Here is a 27,195-nt window from a genome sequence, read left to right on the forward strand (position 1 = left end):
GTGGTCAGAAATGCTTCTTTATTGTGTTGTGGACATACACAGCTTACATAGCATAACAACAATGTAGCTGAAAGCGGTGACCACCAGTCTCAGTGGATGTATTACAATGGTGCATGCAGTTCGGGAACATTCTCGCAAAGTTTTTGGGTGTCTGTTGTACACTGGAACAGGCAATGGCTGATAAACAGTGTACCCCTCTGACCGGAAAACAGACATTCTGCACACAACTTAGCTCATAGCACAAACATCATGTGATGATCACATGCACCGTACCAGTGCATTAACCTGTGCTGCATGCACATCACTATCCCTGGTATCAATTGTCCATTTCTTCAGAGAGCTTGTGATGTGTCCATGACAAAGTGTTTACTGTGTGCAGCCCATGACACATAGTCAAAGGTGGAATGTTACCCATCATGAGAATTGGCAGAGATGCAGGTAATGTACAGTGCTGCAGGATGTAATCCCCCATAAATCAACACAAATGTACAGAGCACACTTTCCCAACAGCTGTCGTCCTAACTGGTAGAAGTTTATCTCTGGGGATACCCAACTTACAAGAGACAGGGTTGTTCACACCACAGAGAACCAGCCAAGGTTCCTGTCTGAACACCATACTTTGAGGAGATTGTGTTGGATCATGTGGCTGACCACCCAGAAATAAGCACCCATCAACTTTCCCATGAAACATACACTTCAGAGGATACAGTGTGGAGATTACTGGTGGCACCGGTATTGCACCCCTGTCATAAAGAATGTGTGCAAGCAGTGGAACAAATGGGATTAGAGCCCCATGTGCACTTCCATCAGTGGTTTAACTGCCAAAGTGCTGTAGTGCTGAACTTCATACAGTTTGTATTGTTCATGGATAAGGCTTCATTCGCCCATGATGGTATTTTCAACTGCCACAGTAGCCTTTTATGGAGTCAGGACAAGCCCTACCCCACCCACATCAGCAGCCACCAGCAACAGTTTTCTGTCGACATGTGGGTGAACATTGTCCAAGATCACCTAACAGGACATTATTTGCTGCCTCCCGATTTGACTGGTCCATGTTACCTGGTGTTCCTGCAAGATGTGCTGTCACAGTTCTTGGAGACTCCTTGTTGTTCATGAAAGGATGTGGTTTCAACATGACAGTGCACCTGCCCACTTCCATCTTAATGTCTGCAAGCATCTGAACAACTCATACCATCATCGGTGGATTGGAAGTGGAGGTGCCTATCCCACGGCCAGTGCAATCACTGGATCTCATGCCTTTAGACTTTTTCCTTTGGGTTACATCAAGATGTTGGTGTATGAAACACCTGCAGAAAGGGTGAAGACTTATTTGCTAGGATCCAAGTTGTCTGTCTCCTGGTGCAACAGACACCAGGCATCTTCAAGGGAATCTGGCAGAACTTCATGCACTATTGCCATGCATGCATTGAGACTGATGATCATCTATGTGCACAATCACTATAAACTTTGTTGTGTTATGCGGATTACACTGTATGTGTCCATAACACAATAAACATGAATTTCTGACAACTGGTTCCCTGTCTCAGTATAATTGGTTGTGGACCCACAATCATATGTTTCATTTGACCCAAAAGGTTTGAGATACTTGTATATGAGCCCCTTAGAGCACAAGTGGTGTATCTCACATCATTCTTATTTTGAGATATTTAATAGTTTACTAGGACTGTCATACAAAATTAACAATATTTTATATTACTTTTTTATCGTATATGTTATCAGAGTAGGTTTTCCTAATGCAGGTTAACAATTTCAATAAATTTTATACAGTTATAGATCTGATATAAGGGCCTAAATGAAGAAATTTTTGAATGCTTGGACTTTTTTTTTTTTTTTTTTTTTTTTTTTTTTTTTTTTTTTTTTTTTTTTTTTTTAAAGCAACAGGGTTTTGACGGAACACAAAATTTTTGCCACAGAAAATTAATTATCAGCCATTATGGCTGAAATTTTTGTGAACGGTATAGAGAAAAAACATTTATAGCTCTTTTCCAGAAATTAAAGAGATGATTTATGTCAGACAGTATGTTGATGACTTCATTTTGTTGTTTAAAGGAAAGAAAATTAATGGATATAACAGAACTGTTAAATGAGCAGCATCTGAAAACACCATTCATATTGCTCAGGTAGTATTAAAGGAGAGATCTCATGCCACTCAACCCAACATAAGAAGCATTTTTATGCAGTACGCAATAGAGACTTCAGACTGCCACTCACAAAAGATGAATTACAAAGATAATTACTTGTTATAGAAGTAGCAAAAGCATTTGGATGTAGGACACAAGTTGCATTGCTGTGACAGATCAAAATGAAGGGCAAATGGCGCACACTTTAAGTTATAAATCCATCATGTCAAAAAAGAATTTATACAATAATTCTGTGGTGTACAATATTAAACGTGCAAAATGTGATAAATATTATATAGGCCAGACTGGATGAAACTTTGAGATCCAGTACAAGGAACATTGTAAGTACAGTAATCAGACAGCACTCACAGTGGAGTGCATGTGAAAATAGCAAACATTTAATTTAACAATGTAGGAAATGATAGATTGCTACTTACCATAAGGAAGACACATTAAACTGCAGACAGGCACATGAATTTAACACAATACATGAGCAACTGTAGATAATACATAGAACTCCCAAAAGTTTTTATCTGAATGTGCTAGAAGAGCTGGAGATTTACACCCACCACTTAAAAACCCCAGAAAAACTGCTGAATGAACTAAGTGGTTTTGCACATAGAAATTATTATGAACTTTGTAAAGACATGTTTTAACCTTACTAGATTTGAGACAAGACATTACCAAACCTTAGCAGCAGCAGTGTGCAACACTCTGACAGTGGCAAATTTGACACAATGAAGGGAACTTAAATGCGCTGTTGCTTTCAGCCTGGTGCATACACAGCTCCTTCTACAGAGTGGTGCACATAAAACGGGCCCCTGCGCTGAAAGGAATGTGAATGAATAAAATCAACGTACATCATCGCTTTCTTGCATTTTTATTGTACAATTTCATTATTAACTATGTAATTAACAGTTTAAGTAACAGATTTACTTTTATTAGTTTAATGAGCATATTTTAGAAAGGAATTGAAAGTCTGTGTTCAAAATGTTCTCCGCCAACATCCAAGCAAAGTTGTGCATGTCGAAGCATGTTAAGGAAAACACTTTTCAGTACTCTTTGAGGAATGTTCAAAATTTCTTCACATATGTCATTTTTTAATGTGTCAAGTGTTCTGGGATTGTTGCGGTAGACTCTAGCCTTTAGAAATCCCCAGAGGTAAAAGTCACACGTTGACAATTCGGGAGAGCGGGGTGGCCACAAGCCCTTACTAATGGTCCTCTCTTCTGTAAAATCAGTATGTATATGAGCTAAGGACAAATCCGATGTATGAGAAGTTGCCCAATCTTGCTGGAAATATGCACAACATTTTTCATTTGGAGTTAACAGAATTGAAAATTCATTGTAGAGTTGCAAGGAAACATGTGTGTTGACAGATTTGTTGAAGAACAATGGCCCAATAATTCTTTTACCAGATACAGCACACCACACACCAGTTTTTAAATCGTGTAACGGCTTTTGCAGTACGCCGTGGGGATTCTCTGCAGCCCTGTGTCCCATGTTATGTGAAATAATGTAACCTGATAGATCAAAACCAAGCTTCATCTGTCAGAAAAAAGAGGAACGCATCAAGATGCCCCCAGTGACATTTTCCCACAACCAATTACAGTAATGTGTATGCTTGCCCTTGTCTGCTTCTTTTATTTGCTGAGCAACACTCATACGGTAAGGTTTCATTTTTAAGCCATGAAGGATGCGTTGACTTGACCTGCGAGATATTCCACATTGCTGCGATAATCGTCATGTTGACTTGTAGGAACTTCTTTCAATGTGTGCCATCACATTTGCCACAACTTCAGGCGTACGTACAGTTGGTGCCTTATTTCTCTTTGAATTAACAACACTGCCTGTCGAACACCACTGTCTCACTAGGTTCTGAATCGTTGATTTTGCAGGAATATTACTTTCAGGAAACTTTTCATGAAAAGTGTCACGAACAACTTTAATGGATTCAGACTGCACATATTCTTCAACAATGAACACATTTTCTTCAATGGAGTAAGGCATGACAATGAAGTACATGGTATATAACGACTACTTTCTGTATGAACTACTCACATGCCACTGCTGTTGGAAAGTGGCAAAGAAACTGTCAAGCTAGTAATGCTACTCACACATGTTCACATTCCAGTTCAGGCCGTTTTTATGTGCGCCACTCTGTACAATTATCCAATAGCAAGAAAAGAACACACATTTTTTAAAGTTTTTAAAAGTTATTTAGATTTTCCCTATAACAAAAATATGTTTGTAGAGCAAGGAAGTCCTTATCAACATCTTGTGTATAATGCCGTGGAATGTTTCATGTATTAATTATTTTTAATCCACTTAGAGCAGTGGGAGATCCCTATAGGAGGACGCACGAAAGATATCTTGAGCTACCTTTACTTTTACCGTAATAAAAAATAATCAATATTTTTAATGAGAAATAACTGTGAATTACTATTATTACTATTATTAATACTTCACAATCAACTGACCACTCTCACTCTTGACTAATCTTCACACTTGCACTTGCTACAACTAGGACTTTTTACTTATTCATTCTTCAGTCTTAACATTTCTGCTTCTGAATGTAAACTAGCTTCCTATTCGGCAAATAATCTGTATTTATAACACGATGTATTGAAGGTTCTCTGTACAAGAAAACAATAGAATATTCACGACTTTTCTTGAACAAATGCCAGACAGAATAACGTATCGAGATCACTAGAATGGCCGCAACTTTTCTCGTAGGTACGTGTTAGCTACCTACGTGCCAGGCAGAAACGTATAAAATATGATGATGCGGGTTGTGTGCTATGTAGAAAAGTACAACTACTCGGTAATTCGATTCAGTCAAGTCGACTGACAAAAGAAACAAATGAATGGCATGCGGGCTGACTTGCAGGGGCGGCACAGGTGACAATGCGAGCGGTCCCGCAAGGGGCTGGTGCGTGCCGTACACATCGCCCATATGTATCCACAAGTCTTTAAAGCTACAGGCATTATGTATCAATCATGTTCTTTTAAAAATTTTAATAAATTTTTTTAAATTTTTAATATGTTACCAAAGCTAAGAAATCCTTATCAGTGTTCTATGTAAACGCTTAGGAATGATTTTATATATCAGTTACACTACTTTGCAAAATGTAAGGACAAGATTGATAAAGTAACATAACATGTTAGCAACTTAGTGGAAATGGAACAAAGTGTGGGAGCATGTTACTGGAGGGCTTCCACTCATGCACAGAAAGCTGGACATAACATAGCATGAGGTCAGCTTGACTGTAGTGCCAAATGGAGCTGGCTGCTTAACACGAGGCTGTTGAAGGAGCAGGAAATGATAGTGTGTGCCCACCAGTGACCAACTATGGTGCACTGTGTTGGTGTTCTTCATTACAACAGGGCCTGGAGAAACATTTGGATGACTTCACACATTGAAGAATCATCAGGAAACTGGAAGAAGGGTGGAGTGTAACCAGTATAGCTCAGGAGTTTGGTGTTGCCCACAGCATTCTTCCAAAGGCACGGAGAGCATTTTCAACAACAGGCACTGCTACCTGTTGCAGAGTAAGGGTCAACAAAGGTCAATTAAAGCAGCAGATGATTGCTACATTGTACAACAGGTAAGAAGGGAGCCCTGTCAAACAGTGGGTGCAATTGCAACCACATTTAACAGAAATATAAAACATGAAATCTCACTGTCAACAGTGACATGGCCACTGCATGGGGGTGGCCTCTGTATTTGATGATCAGTACATTGTGTTCTGTTGACTCTTGCACATTGGTGGCACTATTTGCAATGATACTGAGAGCATAGGGACAGGACCATCGAGGAGAGGGTTACATGTTCTTATTGGTTGACAGCAGATTCAGTTTGAGTAGTGATTCTGGACTTTCCTCATATGGCAACAGTTGGGAACATGTAATGCACCCAGAAACATTTTTGAACATGATCAGTTTGGTAGTTCAGATCTTATGGTATGGGGAGATGTAATGTAGCATGTGCGTACTGACCTTAAGTCTTTGAAAACATGGTGCACTCACCAATCAGTGGTATTGTGACACAGTACTCACTCGCCGTGCATGTCTTTTCAGGGGAGCATTTGGTCCTAACTTCAGTTTTATGGATGACAATGTGCAATGATGTTGAACAACACATGTGGAGGAGCTCTTTCGCCGTGCATGTCTTTTCAGGGGAGCATTTGGCCCTAACTTCAGTTTTATGGATGACAATGTGCAATCATGTCGAACAACACATGTGGAGGAGCTCTTGGAATGAGGGGGTATTCAGCAAGTGGACTTGCCTGTCAGTTCACCCAACTTAAATCCCATTGAGTATGCTTGAGATGCATTGGGGAGCCAGTGACCGTCCAGCAGTTGTCATCTGCACTGGTTGAGGAATGGAATGCCCTACCACAAGAACTTCATACCAACATTGTGGCCAGCATAGGAGCATGTTGCAGAGCAAGCATTGCCATCCTTGGTGGTCACACGCCCTATTGAGAACCATATCCCTCCTTTTGTAATGTCCAGGGGACTGTCGTGGATCAGGGTGACCTCAGTGTAAATTACTATCTTTGAATAAAAGTGTTATTTGTGTTTGTCTCATTGTGTATTTCTTTCAGTTACCTTAAGTACTATCCTGTAGCAGTTCTTTTTGTATAATGTCCAAGTTTCATCAAGCTATGTTATTTGACACTGACACATCGTATGACAGTTACTTTTCTCCTTAAGGCTTGCACACCAGTGTATTTTAGTATTAAATCCATTAGTATGGATAGAGAGCACTCTTTAATGATACAGACATTTGCACCTGTAGTGCAAGTGTTCATTTGGGTATGATATAATGGGAGGTATGACATGGTATGGAACAATAATATGCTTAATTGCATGAGTATATACACAGTAAACGGTACACATCTGTTCTGCTTGGAAGCTAAGAAAGCATCAAAGTCTGTGGTCAGGTCACAGATATTCCACTTATCTTGTGTCAGCAATGTATATCAGAGTTGATGTTACCACAGAGCTCCCTCCCATCCCCAGCCTCACCCCCCCCCCCCCCCCCAAACCCCATAGTGTGGAGCACCTAAGAGAATGTGAGAGTGATATTGCAGCAATGGGTGCCGATGAGAACAACTGGTTGTGTTGTGGCTGGCAGCTTTGCAAGATACGGCTGGGCCATTTCTCAAGGTTGCAGTGGGCATGGTATGAGCACTGAACCAGTGGAAAGTGTCTGGTGTGTACATACAGGATGTTGACAGTACAACCAAAGAGATGGAGATGCAGTATCGGTGGCAGGGATGTTGGCATATGGAGGCCATGCAGGCCAGAGAGATTTTGATCTGATCAAAGTGACAGCATATGTTGAGGGATCAGTGCAATTGACATGAGCCAGCAATTTATCTTCCAGAGTGAACGTCAATGGATGTGACAAGCATAGGGGCCATCTGTATTGGAGTGGAGGTAGTGGGTAGGCAGGAACACAAGGTATCAATCTGTTTCAAATTGTGATCAAAGTCAATGTAGACAGAGGTGCAATCATACAGCCTGGAATTTTGGTGTTAATCTCCTGTTGGGAAGAGTTGCCAAAGTTGTCAGTGACAGCTGGAGGCAAATTGTGTGGTTGAATGTATTCGGAAAGATGCCATGTTGTGTTTAGTTCCTCCAATGTGTCTGGAATGTGTTTTCAGTCACACAGTTTACCACTTGGCCACCAAGCCCAACCTATATGATAAAAACAGAATGAAAAGTGTGTGTATGATATTAGAGGAAAGCTGTTACTTTGAGAAAAGCTGTTTATATTAAGTAGCCTTAGTCTATTTCCTCATGCTAGGTTAATGAATGCATGATGACATTGCTGAAGGGAGGGAAAGAGAGATTCATATTTTCACAGACATAGAGGCAGTTGTATTTCTGGTATGTGACAATATAATAGATACATCTGCTCAAAACTGAAATAATTAATAACTATGATATGAACTGCATGGATTTTTTTCAGCCTCACTTGGAGGGATCTTCAGCTTGTTTCTGGGCTGCAGCTTCATGACAGTCATTGAGCTACTGTATTTCTTCACACTGAGGCTCTTTCTACACATGAGGAGTTTCAATACTGTTGCTCCAAGACCCAGGAAGAAAATGAGAGTGGTGAATCTCAGCTCAAAGACAGGCCAGCAAGATGTCTTCACCCTACCAGTCCCACTGGACCATGACAACATTGTGAAACATCGTTTCTTCTGACTGGAAACTCATCGCCCATTTGTTCTTGTGTAACATCTGTGGGGACTAAGAGAAAAAGAGAGAGAGAGAGAGAGAGGAGTGTATACTGTGATTTTTACTTCAGTACTGATTGTGATAATTTTTGTACCTGCATCTGTGATACAAAAATATACAGAAGAAATAAAAAGCTGATTAATGCATATGATGTGTACATAACACAGAAGCTTGTCTCAGTCGAATAGAAACAGATACAGAATGTTAAAAATAAATGGTACTGACAAAGTCTTGTGTTAAAAAACTGTGCCATCAAGAACAGAGTTCATAGCTGATTCACTCACATGTAGTGTCACATAAATATCATAGTACAATAAATTATTCAGAGATTAGACAAGCAGTACAATAGAAGAGAGACATACCTCTGTATTACAGTAACAAATAAGTTTTATTAATGATAAACTAATAACATTATCAATACAAAAAATGAGCTGTACACTATGTATGCTTAAATGCTTATAAATAAATATTTTAACCAGGAGTATAGTTGCTACTTTGATTGAAGTTGGCACACTTTCAGTGACAGCATTCAACAGCAGTCTAGCCACTGCTGTGTACTTCACATTTGTTGTGTGTTCCAGAATTTCTCCTGGACTATACCTCAGGTACCTTTGTTTGCATATAGTAGTTTTACATGAATATCACAGCAGACATTATGTAAATAATGTGTCATCACTTTCAAACGATGAAAACTCTAGCATGGAATTTACTAATATTATGAAAGGAAAGTTGCCACTCACCATATAGTGGAGATGCTGGGTTGCAGATAGGTTCAACAAAAAGACTGTCACAAATAAAGCTTTTGGCCAGTAAGGCCTTTGTCAGAAGTAGACGACAGACACACACACACACACACACACACACACACACACACACACACTCACGCAAATGTAACTCATGCACACGACTGCAGTCCCAGGCAACTGAAACAACACTGTGAGCAGCACCACCTATGCATTATGAGAATGGGAATAAGGAGGATGAAGGAGTGGAGAGGGGGGAGGGATAATAGGGTAGGGGTTGCAGACAGTGAAGTGTTGCAGATCAGATGGAGGGCAGGAGAGAGATGGGAGGGAGGGGGAGGCAGCAGAAAAGGAGAGAAGTAAAAAGACTGGGTGTGATGGTGGAATGAGAGCTGTGTAGTGCTGGAATGCGAACAGGGAAGGTGCTGGATGGGTGAGGACAGAGACTATAGAAGGTTGAGGCCAGGTGGGTTATGGGAACATAGGATGTATTGCAGGGAAAGTTCCCAACTGTGCAATTCGGAAAAGCTGATGTTGGTGGGAAAGATCCATATGGCTCAGGCTATAAAGCAGCCATTGAAATGAAGGATGTCATGTTTGGAAGCATGCACAGCAACAGGGCGGTCCACTGGTTTCTTGGCCACAGTTTGTTGGTGGCCATTCATGAGGACAGGCAGCTTGTTGGTTGTCATGCCCACATAGAATGCAGCACAGTGGTTGCAGCTTAGCTTGTAGATCACATGACTAGTTTCACAGGTAGCCCTGCCTTTGATGGGATGGTTGTTGTTTGTAACGGAGTGGAGTAGGTGGTGGTGGGAGGATGTATGGGACAGGTCTTGCATCCAGGTCTATTACAGGGGTATGAGCCATGAGGTAAGGGGTTGGGAGCAGGGGTTGTGTAGGATGGACAAGTATATTAAGTAGGTTCATTGGAATACTACTGTGGGAGGGGTGAGGAGGATAGTGGGCAGGACATTTCCCATTTCAGTGCATGATGAGAGGTAGTCAAAATCCTGGCAGAGAATGTGATTCAGATGCTCCATTCCTGGGTGATACTGAGTTATGAGGGGAATGCTCCTCTGTGGCTGGATGGTGGGACTTTGGGAGGTGGTGGGAGACTGGAAAAATAAGGCATGGGAGATTTGTTTTTTACAAGGTTGGGAAGATAATTACAGTCCTTGCAGTGGGGTTTCTGTTGCCTGAGACTGCAGTCGTGTGTGAGAGCTGCATTTGCATGTGTGTGTGTGTGTGTGTGTGTGTGTGTGTGTGTGTGTGTGTGTGTGATCTATTTCTGACGAATCCCTACTGGCCGAAAGCTTTTAATTGTGACAATCTTTTTGTTGTGCCCATCTGCGACTCAGCATCTCTGCTATATGGTGAGTGGCAATTTTCCTTTTCATAATATTGTGTCATCACTTTCTTTTATCTCAGCTCCTCTTTCATGACTCCTAATTTGTTAAGAAAATCAAATGATGGAAAATCCAGGATGGAGTAATGACAATATTACGAAAGGAATAGATAGATTACTACTCATCATATAGTGGAGATGTTGAGTCATAGACAGGCACAGTGTTTTTGTTGTGCCTGTCTGCGACTCAACATTTCCACTAGATGGTGAGTAGCAATCAGTCCTTTTGATAATATTGTCTAATTTCTTAAGATTTATCTTTCCTTCTTCCTGGAACAAAAATTCCTTATTGAACAGTGTTTGTGATCTTCTGTAATTTAAGTTCAGGTTGGAATTCATGAAATAATATAATTTATGCACCAACTAATTCAACAACTTATTTCTTCATACACCACAGCAAGCTGATACTGAAAAATGTGTGCAGACAGAAAACATCTTTGTTTATAAATAGGTCATTATTTTGTTGCTACTCGTTTGATGACTGCAGGGGATTGTTACAGCCTTTCAATATAAACTGATCGTTTTAAGACACAACAGAAATATGGCAGAATGTGAGCACGAAATATGCACAATTATATAGGAGACTATCTCTTGAAGTCATCAATCCTCTCATGGTTGATGGGACACATATATCCCAGTAGAGTTACATGCAGGTTTGAGGGTTGGAATATCTTTGCCTTGTACTGTCTAGTCCTACTACCTAGTGAGATCTTTGAGAAAAATAGTACAGGCCTTGGGCAGGATATATAGAAGGCTGTGAGCAATCTAGTGGGGTGGTAAGTCTTTATAACGGGCAGAGCGCAACTGTTTCATGAAAATGATTTGAAGTCACCATGTTCACCATTCCAAGAATGTCTGAAGTGAGTATCTGTGTTTCCTATACACTATACACTATAGATATTGCTTTGTAACATTACTACACCCCTTAGTAATTCAGCTGATTTGTACATCATTTGTAGTTAGTGCGATGTATATGCCCCAGCAAACAGAATGTAGAAAACAGTGGTATGTGATATGTCAAAGCCATCTTCAAATTTTATGTCTAAGATCTGCAAGCAATATTTCATATTTTTTATTATCATGAGACTAAATGTGGTATGGTACTGATTTTAATGAGGGGTGACATTGTCACATTGAAGATAACAAATTCAATGTTTGACAATATGTAGAAACCAAAACAGTCTTGACAAAATCCATTACAGTTCTAAAAATTATTTATTTCTGTAAAGGAAAGCGCTGCTTGGTTTCAGGACATATACCCCATCTTCAGATACATATTAAAATGTGAGTCCACAAAGGATAGATAACTAAGGTTAAAATACTGCATCCCTGGTACATAGCATGCAAAAGAATATCTTCTTCAATTCTATGTCTGGCAGAAAGCCTCTTACAGTGGAGGATAATGGTCCAGCCTTAGGATCATGCCACACATGGATCTGCAAGAAGACAGGTAGGAGGTATTTCGAACATAGTGTTGCATACACACATGTCAAACCACCACAAAGCAAAACTCAAGAGTTGATTTCCAATTTTGGGTTGTGCTTTGTACTTGTCTGATGGGTGTCTGTGCAGCACTGTGTTCGAAACACTGCCTATCTATCTTTTTACAACTGTATCACTTTTTTGTTGTTGACAATGAATAACAGTAGCGGATGTCCTGTCAAGAGAAACATATGTTAGTAAAACAGGTAAATAAAATTTAAGAGTCATAACTGGCATCATCACATAGTATAAAACATAATAAAGTTTCAATAAACACTCATGATTTGTTATGTACTGTTGCTGCAATTGTACACACAGCAACACACAACAATAGCCTTACATCAAGGACCATGGTTGTTTATTGTAATTTTATTATGTTTTTATACTATGTGATGATGTTTATCATGACTATAAATTTTATTTGCCTCTTTTATTAACTTCAAGGAGACAGATCAATCTGGTGATGATCATACAACTGATCCAATCATTGAATAAAACAAATATTTGTGATCATAGACTGTCTTGGTTTCCACGCATTGGTACTGATTTTGTTACACCATTCTGATCTTTAAAATAGGTCAACCTAAATTTTTTTTGTTACTGAAAGTGAAATAGGCTACTTATTATGAAGGAAGACTGTTTATAACCTTTAATTTATTAAATGTGTGTAAAATGAGTTTTAGCCATAAAAGGGTAATACCATCTCATCAGTATAGATTTGGAGGTCTTTAGCCTCAGATTGCTCCCTTTTTTCCCACCTACATGCTACATGACTATTATATTTCCTGGCAGATCAGGACTGTGTGCTGCAGCAAGACTCATGCATGAAATTGAGTATTTACAATGTGTTACAGTTAAATACACCCACATTCCATTTGGTCCCTTCACTCTACTTCCAAACTTCATGATGACTCTCTTGTACATGTTGCCAGACTAACATTCGTGGAACAATGATGAGATGGAAAATCACTTAGTCTCATTCCAACAGTTATAAAATAGGGAGGAACTATTGCCAAGTTGTAGCTTTAAATCACACCATGAGGGATGTTTGAATGGTTCTCTTATGACTTTGTATAGACACCAGACACGATAACAGAAGTAACACCAACCATGTTTTATTCTGCTTCCACATGAAGAGATTCACAATAACACTGAATGGGGTATAGAACAGTACAAAGTCTCATAACAATAGAACACATCAATACACAATCTCGTAGGTGAGCATAATGTAAGCGAGGCCAATGGCAGTGCGTGACAGTCTTATATTGGGCTGTTGTGCCCACAGCACACCGCTTAATTCGCCATCTGTCCAGGATGTGAGGTGAGCTCTCTAGGCCAGCCGTAGAGGCACTTGTATTGCACACTATTTCATTATACATGGTGACAGTATAGGGTTACAAATTCCTTACCCCCTTGGGGAGAGTGTTCACTGTGGAGATGTCTCTGTCTTCTATCGGTAGGTGACAACTGCTGGAGCAGATGTCATGCAGGCACAGAAGAATATGATCTTAAATGGCAGAGACGCAGACAGGAGAGGTGCCCAGAGCCCTGCAAGAGGCCATATGGGAGCACTGTTAATGACGAGATGTTGTATCCATGTCCCCATCTGGGCAGGCACTCAGCGATGGAGGCAGCAGAGAAGACAGCTGTAGCGGTGGCAACAGGGGCTGCAGAGCTGGAGGTGGCCTGTCACTGACTCCTCCAACTGATAGCATCAGCACCCAGGCTGAAGATGGCACAGAAGCCAGAGGAAGTGTGGACCGTGCCACAGGGTCCAGTGCAATTAGTGAAGTCAGCCACGGGGGCATAGAGCTCTCCAGTGTATGGTCAGTCACGTGTCGATGGAACTGGTCATAGTGTTGCAACACAAAGCCCTTGGAGGTGTGGATGACACAGAGGCAGTGGCCTCGGCAGCTGTGGACTACCACGGGTATCCACTTAGGGTGCGGCCAAACCCATAGACCCACACAGAAGTGCCCGGATGGAATCACTGCGAGGTGTGCACCAGTGGATGGCTGGATATCATCCACAGCAGTTAAGCAGTGTAGAGGGCTGGTGGCCGTGGAGCATCTCCACCAGGTTGTGGTTGCCAACTGGAGTGAACCCATATGAACTCAAGAATCTATTGAGGGCTTCCTTGGGAGAAGAGTGAGCAATATATTTTTCATCTGGTTTTTGAATGTACGGACCATCTGCTCAGCCTCTCCATTGGACTGGGAATGAAATGGATGGGCTGTAACATGCCGGTTGCCACTCTGTACAAAAATCCTCAAAATCTGAAGACACACTGTGCGCTGTGGGCAGGCTGTTACAATGCACGTGATGTCAATGTCAACACCTGGCCACAGCATGTGGTGGGAGGTCAGTTTTGTACAACGAACTGTGACGTCCGCCTGCTTTACTTCTTCGTTGATAGTCCTCAGTGCCTACATACTGCATTTTTATTCTGGCTGAAAAATGGGGGGTGGAAGTTCAACACTGACTACTGTAAATGATGTAGCTGACAGTTGCACAGTTGCATTTCACAGTTCTTTACTTTCACTGTTCACAATCCCCCAATATTGCAGTTATGTGGCCAGTTCACTATTGGTTAACTTTTGATAAGCCTCATTAATACGTTGCAGGCAAACATCAGCATACCGCTACAATAGTTTGCTGCTGAACATCTATGAGCAGTAAATACCTAACCACACAGTTCTTGAAGAACAATAAGGTGTATGTGACACAATTTCTCAAATAAATTGAACATACACTGTCATCATTTTAACACACAGCCTATTGATGTTACGCTAATTCCACTGTTAAGTTAATGCATTATTGTTATGCTAACTGATACAGACTTCCTGTTTGAAAATCGGCCATGGACTGACTGTCTCGAGACCAAAAATTGGGCCTTTATATATCCCCACAATAATTTTTCAATGTTTAATTTACAGAAATTACAATTAAAACATAACTCATGCAGTTAACTGAATACATCAAAAATTTCCTCCTATTTAATAGTTTTTCTACCACAAAGGTTTGGCTGAATTATTTTTTAAATAATTAAATTAACAGATATAGTTATACAAACAATACTTTTGACAAATCTAGTAATTATTTTGGAATTAATTAAGGGCTGGCTTTGCTAATATGTTTTTGAATAGAACCAAATAAATACTTTAAGAGTCCTAGTAGTTTTTCTTCCAAATGGTTATAATTAGTACATGATTTATATTGGTTTGTAAGTCAACAATAGAATTTAAGTCATGATACAATTACTGATTTCACCTAATAACAAAAGTATTAGCTAGGAATAGTCAAAATGAATTAGCAAATTAATTACACACACAAAATTAAGCACAAAATTAGATCTGATGGATATTCCATAAGACTGAGTGCCAACCTTTCCCTTTTATGAAAATGCAGATTACACTCATTTATGTTAATGTCAATTAGGAAAAAAAGAAAATAAAATGAATTTAAGGAGCCAGATGGCAAAACAAGAGAGGAAGTAAAAAGATCCCAGCTTGCTTCATCACAAAACATCCTAATGGTCCAGGTGGAGATGGCACATAATGTCCTGCAGCAGTGTGTACAGGATCAAAACCCCAAGTGCCAGTTCTTCAGTAGCAAACATTAACACACCATCAAGCAATGTGAGGTGATGACAGAGAACATAATAATTATGCAAAGGATCTGACATTTGGAGTGGTGATTTATCCAGCCAGACACAGTGGACAAATTGAACATCCTGACAGAAGGCAGGATCAGCCACGATAGCTGCTGAACCTGAAAACTGGTACCGAGAAAATCATCCACGGTGTTTTGGGCTTCAACGTCTAAATGGAAACACAACAGTTCATCCTGATCAAATGCTGGCTCAGGGCCAGTCAGCAATTGAGAAAGAGCATCCACATAAGCTTGTTGTGCTGTGCATTGTACATGAATCTTGTAGTTACAGCATGACAAAAACAGATCCCATTATTGCAGATGATGTGCCACTTTGTCCAGCAAAGATGTCAAAGAACTGAAAAAAAACAGAGGTTTATGATCAGTAATTAAATGAAATTTAGAGTATATAGGAGAACATGAAATTTTTTTTGAATGCATCTTCTTTTTCTATCTGTGAGTAGTGCTGTTGCACCTCTTTCAGAGTTTTGGAAGTGTACACAGTATTCTGAACTGTCAACATATTTGTGCATGAGAACAGTCTCAAGGCCGTACTGGGAGGTGTTTGTGGCCAAAACAAGATGTTGGCCTTGCTGAAAGGTAAAAATGCAAGGTGCCAAGTTTAACTTTGAGCTTAATAATGTAAAAGGAAACTCACAGGTGGGCGACTAGCAAAAAGGAATACCTTTATGTAAGAGAATGTGAAGTGGCTGGGCCAATGTGGCTGAACCAGGAAGAAATTTATGATAATGCACAATCTTTCTGAGAAAGGCTTTCAGCCCTTCGACATTGGTAGGAGGTGCCAAAGCTGTAATGGCATCGACTTGCTGGCATAAAGGATTGATGCCAGCATGTGAAACTTCAAAAACCTGATATAGATGATAGATAGCAGAAAAAACTGTGATTTGTCCAAGCTTCATTCCAAACCAGTGGCCTGCAGCACCATGAACAAGGTATGAAGATTCCACAAATGTTCATCTGTTGAGTGTTGAGGAACATGAGATCACAATATCATCCAGGTATTTAACACATACCGCCACAAAGGCCATGAGTTGCTCCAAAAATTGTTGAAAAATGGCAGGGGTATCACCCCCGCTGGATGGCATGTGCTGGTATTGATATAATCCCAAGGAGATATTCCCTACAAGGACACATTTAAAATCCTCATCTAGAGACAGTTTTAAGTAGGCTTCTGACAAGTCTATTTTGGAAAGATATTGTCCCCCAGAAAGCCATGCTAAGAGTCCATGCTGACAGGGTAAAGAATAGATATTAATAACAGATTGTGATTTTACAGACACTTTAAAATCACCACAGAGCCAAAGGTTGCTGTCAGGTTTTCTGACAGTTACCACCCGTAGACCATTCTCCAGAGGAGACAAGTATGATAACATTCAAAGACATAAGTCGATCTAATTCCAATTCACCCTCAACACACACTAAACCTTTTGAAAACAGGGAGGAACGTTCTCAGCAGAGCACGTCCAGTTATTGGTAGAGAACCTGATTTAATACCAGATTCACTTCATCAGAATTAGAGAACCCAAAAATTTTGGAGGTGTCTAGCACAAATAAATCTCCAGTCTTGGCATCACCTACTACTAGAAAGGTCAAAGAGCAAACAACTGCTTTGTAGTAGAAAACTGCACTAATATAGGTATTTGTTATTTCTTGTATCTCACCAACTGACGAGAGACAGTGAACAACACTGTGGATCCAATATCCACCTAAGTTTGGGAGTTTAACAAAGTCACTACTGCACTCTTGCCGACTTGCATTTTTAACATCTTGTCCTTCACACATATTTCGATGTAGGGTTTGTTTGGGGCTACCATCACTAGCGAAACTTCGCTCACATCCATTTTCATTTCTGGTGAAGAAGACTGAGCGATGCACAGAGATATATTATGTCCTTTTCTTTTCACAGTGGTTGCACATCACCCAATGCTTTGGGCACACTGTTGACAAAACAACAAGGGCACAATGGAAGAGGAGCATGCAGCCAGTGTTGTGATGCTGACTGCTTCTGTTGCTTAGCACACTACTGCCCTATGCAGCATGGAGGCCACAGTTTCTGGGCTGTGACACTGTCTTCCCCCCATGAGTTAACCAATGGTGGCAAAGCAGGTGAAGAAGCAATGGCAGCTACTTCACACCATGCTTCTCTCTCATTTCCTGCTACCCTAGATACTTCAAAAGAGTGAGCAATGTTCAAAGCTTCTGTGAGAGAGGGATTTTCACAATGTTAAGCATGTTCATGAACACCCCTATCAGGAGCGAGGTCTATTACAGCATCACAAACCACCGAATCAGCATATGAGTCCTGATGGGCCTCAGTAACAGACCGTCAATGACGGCTAAGCCCATGAAGTTCTTCTGCCCAAGCTCTGTACAACTGTTGTGTCTACTTTCTGACAACAGTAGAACTCAATGTGAGCACCAATAATGTGAGCATATTTGCATTGATAATTAGAGAGCAATTGACACATTTCATCAAAAAAGAGACTGGCAGGTTCCTGAAGAGAAGCTAACTGACACAAAAGGTGATAAACATGAGAAGAAATTCACAACAAAAATAAAGTCTTATGCAAATTGGGGTCAGCAACTCCAAAAACCTGAAAATGTTCCCAAAGACATTTCTCATGTGCATCCAAATCTTCTGCAGAATCATCATATGGAGGAAACAGTGAAGTTTGTGTCAACAGTGGTAGTATCTGGCTGCCAAATTGTCTAGTGCCAGGCAGAAAGAGCCTGCTGCTGGATGGTGAGAGTTCAATGTTGTTCAACAAAAGATTGAAGAATTTCTTCCTTTGACATTCTGGCTGTAAATCAAACCAAGAAATGAAGCATGTAGAGTAAAATATTGCATTCTTCACCAAGTATCTCGTAACATTGTACAGATAGAAATTCAGAAGTAACACCAACAAAGTTTTTTTCTGCTTACACATGAAAAGATTCACAGTAACACTGAATGAAGTATAGAATGGCATAAAGTCTCACAGCTATAGAACACATCAATATGCAGTTTCATAGGTGAGCATATGATAAGTAAACATAAGTGCATAGTGCTTGCTGTGCTGTATCTACAGGTTGCAAGGCAACCTTTTTAGGCCGGCTGTGTATGCACATGTATCACGTGCTGTTTGATTATGCACATTCATGCTATATGGCTACAACAGGTTTAGTCAATGAAGTACTGTCATTGCCCAAGAGATGTGCAAATCTGAATTTGGCATATTCTTCAATTTCACAATAAATTCATGCAGCTCACATTCCAATGCTGTGTAAAAGTTTTTTTCTGGTCTATCACTTACAGCTTGCTCTCCTGATGTTGTGAAGTGTCCTCCATACTGTTGTGACATGAGTCACAAAAATTAACAGTTGATCAAGGAATTATGCATTTCTGAATAGAATAAAGGATAGAAAGCAAAATATACTAATGAAAAGCCCAAAGAAGAGAAGAAAGAGAGTCAGTAACATTACTTTCACAATACAGACATAATCAATTGCCAAACTGCAAAGATCATGCATTCTTCTGTAATAAGTGTGTGTGAAATTCAGTTAACATTATTACAGGTCAAAACAGAGGTAAATAAATAAGAGATTTGTTAAAAATAACTGCTTTTTAAATCAATTTTATTACTATATAGTAACTTGTACCTTAATATATTTTTCAACATAATGTTCACCAGTATTAAGGCACTTATAATCAATAACCAATTTTTAAATTCTACTCTCATAAAAGTCTGTCAGCTGATTCGTTCGCCAATTGCTGCTGAACAGTTGTACTGATATCATCATCGTTGTCATGATGCTGATCACCTAAATGTTTTTCCAAGTGCAGGAACAAGTGGTAACAGTTAGGCACATCATGTGTTTACTTGAAATTTTACATTAAACTACTATACCAAGTCTTCAGTGATGGTATATGACGACCCATTTCACACTCCATCTTGAATATTAGTATGACCATATTTAAATATTCTAACAAGTTTTCTTACCATTACATTGCCCATACTGTCTTCTCCATAAGCTTCACCTATCTGCTGATGAGTTTTGATTGCTTTCACATCTCTTGAACATAGAAAATTAATCACACCATATATTTCACATTCAGTGGGATTTTCAGGTTACAGAGTGTTTTAAGTAAGCACAAGCAAACATAAATATGGACAAATTCTACTGTTATATCATCTGTGAGCCATCAAAAAGTAAAGTATCGGGCACTACTGAACAGGATAAAGCTCCTTTCATCAGAAGAGATTGCCTGGTGCCAATAACCAGTGCTGTAGGTACAAGCATCTGCCCTTGAGTGTCAGGGGTGGGAACAGGTGACAAGAAAACAAACTTCCTCATCAATGCCTCTACAGTGAAGGACATTATATTGTCAAGCATACCAAAAATGTAAGGGCCAATTGGTGGTCAACAGTAATCGGTTTGCACTTGTGCAGTAGAATGGGCAGTTTCCAAACTATAATGAGACAATAAGTTAAAACTTTTTTGAAAGTAAACTTTTCCTTTGTGTGAACTATGGTAGTGATTTGATTTCTCACTGCAATGATGTGGTTGAAACTCACTGAACTCTGTGGCAGTTATGGCCTTCAGCAAAGTGAGAAGGAAACGAAAGGCAGTGATGTTACAGAGTAAGAAATGGTTTACAAATTGTAATATATCTCTTCTGGCCATGCACTAGCATCATCTTCTCAATGTGGGGAACTCCAGAGGCAGTTTCCATCATCTGGTGGAAGCAGGGCTTTGTCCAGTCTGGAGCCAATGATCGGCCTTGCTGTAATTCATCCAAAATGGTTTGTAGTCAGGGCCTGATAGGCTGGTATAAGGGATTGTGACTTTCCCACGAATATGAGCATGCCAGAGCAGAGAGACGGGAGAATGAGAGTCAGAGAGGGAAAGGGGAGGGGGGGAGGAGATGGAGAAAGAGTGGAAATAGAGGTGGACAGCGAGAGGGGAAGGAGACGGTGGACACATAGAGAGGGGCGAGGAGTAGGTGGATGGAGAAATGGGGTGGGTGCAAAGGAGGAGGTGGACAGAGAGAGGGAGAAGGAGGATGTATGTGTAATATACAAGCTGTACACAGGTGAGGCCACTGATAATATCTGAATTTTAGCCAGTGAGAAGATAAGGGGAGGAGATTACAAATACTACAAATAGAGTTCAGTTTTGCCGTAATACCAATTTTTTAACAAACAGTAACATTTTTGTGACCTACAAGAAATTTAATGCTTTCTTAACAAGACTGTGAATCCAGTTTTCCTCAACAAGTCAAGGAAATTGCAGTGGAAGGTGATACAAGGATGCCTCATATCTGACATCAAAGTGTCTTGTGCCAGGAAGGCAGAGCTTTATCTAATTCAGAGGAGTATCTTTAATCAACTTTAAAAGATGGACAACAAGGAGTACTGTCATCAAAAAGACAAAAGCCATATGCCATGCACGAAACATTCAAAATTCCAAGAACAAACTGTAGAACATTTGGAGGCAAAAACCATGTGCCATGCACAAAAAAATTCAAAATGCCAAGAACAAACTGTAGGAAATTTGGAGCATAATAAGGCATGAACTTAACAGACTACTCAAGGCAAAAGGTATTCAACTTCCCAATGACAGTAGTAGCATAACTGATGACATTGAATTCACATCGCTGACCACTATACTAAATTAATTCTTTCTAGCAGTAGCTGGAAACACAAGGTCAAAATGGACCATAAAAAATAAATCATCAGATTTACTTGGACAGGCACTACATATTTCACCTGCAGACATAATTTTTACAAAATCACCTGTTAAAGAGATCATAAAAAATCATCAAATCACTAAGATGCAGTATCTCATCAGGGTATGATCTCATCTCAGCCAAAATACTAAAATTTTGTACTGACTTGATAGTGTCACCTCTTGAGTTACCTTTGTAACCAGTCAATGAGTAAAGGGATATTTCCTGAAAGACATGTGCTATATGCAGTAGTAACAGTCATTTATTAAAGCATATGTAATAAAGTTATCTCTAATTATAGACTCAGCTCCCATCTTCTCATGTCCGCAAAAATATTTGTTAGATAGAAGATCATTGAATCATTTTTTATCTTTTTGTGAATAACCTTTTAACAATATCTCAGCTTGGCTTCTGTAAGGGCTCTTCTATGGAGAAAGCAACATACAGGGGCGGCCCATCAGAAATTTTGTGATATAATTTTATTTGGCATATTTTTTTCAGTATTATGTCAAACAGTTTGAACATGGCATGACTTCGGTGTAGTACGAGTGACACAGACCAGAGGCAATGAGCTCCAGTTTCCACTGCTTCGTTGCAGACACACAATGTTACTCTGAGATGCTGGTAGCCATGTCATTTGACCAACACCAGGGGCCAACGACAGGTGGCCCATACTCCTTCGACACCCCCTGCTCATAAAACTGCAGTCAAAGTGGTGTGACCAAGCAGTTTCCCTTTCTCTGCTTTGCCCCTTGCTGTAGCATAGTGTAGGGTCAGCTTGAATGGGCCCACTGGATGAACCAGCTCATGCACTATACCTCCCTTTCCCCGCACCCCAGTGAACGTGGAGCCATAATATGTCCCCTACCCCGCTCGTCATCCCAGGAAAGCTCACAATATTTTCTGCACAGATATAAGACATTTTGTAATTAGTAATATGAATATAATAGAGGGAAACATTCCACGTGGGAAAAATATATTTAAAAAGAAAGATGATGAGACTTACCAAACAAAAGCGCTGGCAGGTCGATAGACACACAAACATACACACAAAATTCAAGCTTTCGCAACAAACTGTTGCCTCATCAGGAAAGAGGGAAGGAGAGGGAAAGACGAAAGGATGTGGGTTTTAAGGGAGAGGGTAAGGAGTCATTCCAGTCCCGGGAGCGAAAAGACTTACCTTAGGGGGAAAAAAGGACGGGTATACACTCGCACACACACACATATCCATCCACACATACACAGACACAAGCAGACATTTGTAAAGGCAAAGAGTTTGGGCAGAGATGTCAGTCGGGACGGAAGTACAGAGGCAAAGATGATGTTGAAAGAGAGGTGAGGTATGAGCGGCGGCAGAATTAAATTAGAAATTAGCGGATATTGATGCCTGGCGGATAGCGAGAAGAGGGGATATGCTGAAGGGCAAGTTCCCATCTCCGGAGTTCTGACAGGTTGGTGTTAGTGGGAAGTATCCAGATAACCCGGACGGTGTAACGCTGTGCCAAGATGTGCTGGCCGTGCACCAAGGCATGTTTAGCCACAGGGTGATCCTCATTACCAACAAACACTGTCTGCCTGTGTCCATTCATGCGAATGGACAGTTTGTTGCTGGTCATTCCCACATAGAACGCTTCACAGTGTAGGCAGGTCAGTTGGTAAATCACGTGGGTGCTTTCACACGTGGCTCTGCCTTTGACCGTGTACACCTTCTGGGTTACAGGACTGGAATAGGTGGTGGTGGGAGGGTACATGGGACAGGTTTTACACCAGGGGCGGTTACAGGGGTAGGAGCCAGAGGGTAGGGAAGGTGGTTTGGGGATTTCATAGGGATGAACTAAGAGGTTACGAAGGTTAGGTGGACGGCGGAAAGACACTCTTGGTGGAGTGGGGAGGATTTCATGAAGGATGGATCTCATTTCAGGGCAGGATTTGAGGAAGTCATATCCCTGCTGGAGAGCCACATTCAGAATCTGATCCAGTCCCGGAAAGTATCCTGTCACAAGTGGGGCACTTTTGGGGTTCTTCTGTGGAAGGTTCCGGGTTTGAGGAGATGAGGAAGTGGCTCTGGTTATTTGCTTCTGTACCAGGTCGGGAGGGTAGTTACGGGATGCAAAAGCTGTTTTCAGGTTGTTGGTGTAATGGTTCAAGGATTCCGGACTGGAGCAGATTCATTTGCCACAAAGACCTAGGCTGTAGGGAAGGGACCGTTTGATGTGGAATGGGTGGCAGCTGTCATAATGGAGGTACTGTTGCTTGTTGGTGGGTTTGATGTGGACGGACGTGTGAAGCTGGCCATTGGACAGGTGGAGGTCAACGTCAAGGAAAGTGGCATGGGATTTAGAGTAGGACCAGGTGAATCTGATGATACCAAAGGAGTTGAGGTTGGAGAGGGAACTCCAGAATTGGAAGTAAAACAAAATCTACATCTTAGTGATTGTGATAGCTACTGTACATTGATTTTATTGTGATGTATAATCAAGAACAGATTTTATTTGCTCCTATTAAATTATTAACAGTGTATAAATCATTAACAGGAAATAAAGAAAAAAGGGCTATAATTGTGCATTGAGAACACACTCCTTTCTGAATAATTGCATTCTTATTATCGATTTCCTTGCTTTGAGCACAGCAATCTCATTGGTAATGTCACTAAAGTTAAATTTAGTAGCTGTGTCATACTCTATTGACAAGGTAGCTGAATTTGACAGTCTGCTTCACCTACATAAACCATAAGTAGTTTCTTATCATCCTTAATTTGCTGAAAGTGCATTGCAGTCATTATAAATATCCCCACTGTTATTCTGATGTTTGCATAAGCATACATCAAAAACAAAAAATTCAAAATATCCAAATGGCAATCAGTGTTAGTGCTCTTCATCAGCTCTTTCAACCGGAATTTGAAAGCAGCTATTTCATTAACCAGCTCTGCTGTATCAATGCTTCTGTTATATTTGACACCAAAATCTGCTGTGTATGTCTTAAAATAAGATACAGAGCTCTCATTGAATGCTTTCCTGGCAGGAAATTAAAGAGATGAAATGAGGCGTTACATGTTAGATCCATTTACCGTTTTACTTATTATTCTGTAAAGTATTTTGTAATAGTCTAGCTTAAACAGTTTCACTCCTGTCCTTAGTTTGCTCAAATTAACAAAAATGGGAAGCCTTATTTGCTTCAGCATCTGGTTGCCAACCTTTGATATCCTACAATACTGTAGTGAAGTACCAGCAAAAGCTCCAGTTTTGAAATATGCTAGCTGTGTAGGCAGCAGCCATATGAATTAAGCACACTGATGACATATGACCAAAGTGACACATGTTCGGGTCTGCATTCCAAATCCTTCCCCCCACCCTTTCTGTCATTCGTCAACAAGAAATGTTCAAACAGCAAATGGGCCCATCTCTCAGTAGTGTTCCATATTCTGGAGCGGTGTGGTTGAAACTTGAGTATTCTCAAAGTGATTTTAAAATGAACGAAGTCGACTATTTACTGAAACTGCCCTTTAATTTATTAATGTAATTGGCTACATAAAAAATCTACTCACCAAGTGGCAACAGGTGACCACACATATACAGAAAGGTTTTATGTATGCAAGCTTGTGGAGCCAGTGGCTCCAACTAGCAGAAGGGTGGAAGGGCAAGGGAGATGGATGAGGGAAAAGGACTGGAGATGCTTAGGAAAAAGGGTATAGTCTGGAAAAATCTGCCAGAACCCCAGGTCAGGGGAGACTTATCGGACAGGATGAGAAGTATGTATGGAAGAGAAGCTATAAATCAAGCTTTGAGGTGCACATCAACCAGCTAAAATATTACACACACAACACAAAAAACATAAACAAAAACTGAGTTCATGTCTTTATATACTTTATTATTAGCTACAGTATTCCTTGGATTAGGCCTATAATTATAACTGTGTAACTACCATATTTACCATTTTCTGGTGCTTTTAAGCAGTATGATATAAATGAAGGTTATATAACAAACAATTTGGAACAATTATATGATAAAGTTTATTGACTAGGAAAACCAAAATCAGGATGGCTGGACAGAACAACTCCATCCTCCCGAATTTGAGGTCAGTGTCTTACAAGCTCACTGCCTCATTCTGTAATTCTGGAATGAATAATGTTTCTTCATTTATGCATAAATTGTTCCATGTAACATGCAACAGGAAACATCATTTTCTTCTTAACTGCCCATACACTGACACCTGCTGATGATTCCTGGACTGTTTCCAATCACTTGCTATGTAAAACATAGTTCCACTCTTCTCTGTCAGTCACATTAAGGCACCCACTGTTGACCCCTGGACTGAGAAGATGCTGCTGAGCCCCACGACTTATATTCAACTATTTTTTACTGTCCACCTAAAAAACTAAGCCAACAAACATTACTATCATGCATTTGACACATGATCCTTGTGAAAGCAGTAAACCATAATCAGCTACTGCAATGTGATAAGATGTTGCAGTTATCCCATTTCATTACTATACAGTATGCTGGGGCCTCTACATAACCTTCATTTGTGTAATATGCAATGTTTGTGATAAACGTTTTAGCTACATTTTTTTAGTAATATTTTTCATTTCCTTTGGCAGTTTATTATATGATTTAATCTCCTGATATATAATGCTGTTTTGAGTCTTTTAGTTGTTTTTTCTGAGTAAATGTAATCCCAAACTGGGTGTTGTTCCATGATTATGTATGGAACTATTAGTGCAGTATTTATTAATATTTCCCCTGATGTTCACCACAGGTTGGTATAGGTACTGATTTGGTGCAGTATGGATGCCCAATTTTTTAAACAGCCCAGTGAGCCTAACTACTACTTCCAGTTATTAGTGTTGTGGCAATGCAAGTAGCTGAACAAGTAGCTGAAAGTGTGGGCTATCTTTGTAGATGAATTATCAGCATATTTGTTTATATGTTCTTGCTTTTGTAAGATCATTCTGTTTTTGTTCCAGAGTATTTTGCTCTTTGATTTTAGCTGTCCATTAAAGTAACAATCTTATAACATCTATGACATCAGTATTCAGTTGGGGGAGTAGTTTCCACAAGTGGTGATGCTGCAATGGCAGATGCTAAATGAGATCATTTCACATAGTGACATGAAGACTACACCTCCAAGATACTTATCAGATGCTTCAGAAGACCTTCAGACTATTCCACAATTGATATTAACTTCTGAGCAAGTGCCAAACACTTCACATTGTATGCAGCTCACAGACATTTTGCCATCAAGCTGCATCATGCCTTCCATGCCACACAATAAATTCATCACACCACCATGCATGCTGCAACAGCCTTATCTTCAGTTCCAGCTCTTGAACTTTCTTTGAGGCCTATAGCATCTCAGCTGATAACATGCAAGTCGTCCTCACTGTTGGACCATTAGACTCACAAATTTTAATTGTCATTATCAGATGTGGGCCTGCTGAGGGTAGATATAAACACATCAAGAACAGAATACTTCACTGAGTGCGCAAATTGATGGGCGACTGCATTCAGCAAGTACTTCAAGGTGAAACTATTGGCAACAATGCCCCTTCTACTTTTTGGTGTCACCTGTGATCACTGCTTTCCATGACTGAGGGTTCTCACATCATGCTCAAATAGATTTGGATGAGCTAGTTACCTTTTGCAGTGAAAATGATAGTCATTCCCAGTACCTCCTCACCTTTCAACTTGCAGCTATTGATTGCAGATCAGCTTTATCACACTCTAACATTCAATGATGTGAGTGGTCCCCCACAAACTGCAAAACACACAGTCATGGGTATGGTTA

The 27,195-nt window shown here is 40.2% G+C and overlaps 1 protein-coding gene across 1 annotated transcript in view; it reads left to right on the forward strand.

Moving 5' to 3' along the window:
• Positions 1-8,725, forward strand: part of LOC126161236 (sodium channel protein Nach-like) — a 230,827-nt gene extending 222,102 nt beyond the window's left edge. The window contains exon 11 of the mRNA XM_049916977.1: positions 8,125-8,725. Within this exon, the coding sequence (XP_049772934.1) occupies positions 8,125-8,363 (239 nt within the window). The 3' untranslated portion in view covers positions 8,364-8,725. The remainder of the gene's footprint in view (positions 1-8,124) is intronic.
• The last annotated feature ends 18,470 nt before the right edge of the window (positions 8,726-27,195 follow it).

The sequence above is a fragment of the Schistocerca cancellata genome, chromosome 2 (assembly GCF_023864275.1).
Source record: "Schistocerca cancellata isolate TAMUIC-IGC-003103 chromosome 2, iqSchCanc2.1, whole genome shotgun sequence".
In the NCBI taxonomy this organism is placed as follows: Eukaryota; Metazoa; Arthropoda; class Insecta; order Orthoptera; family Acrididae; genus Schistocerca; species Schistocerca cancellata.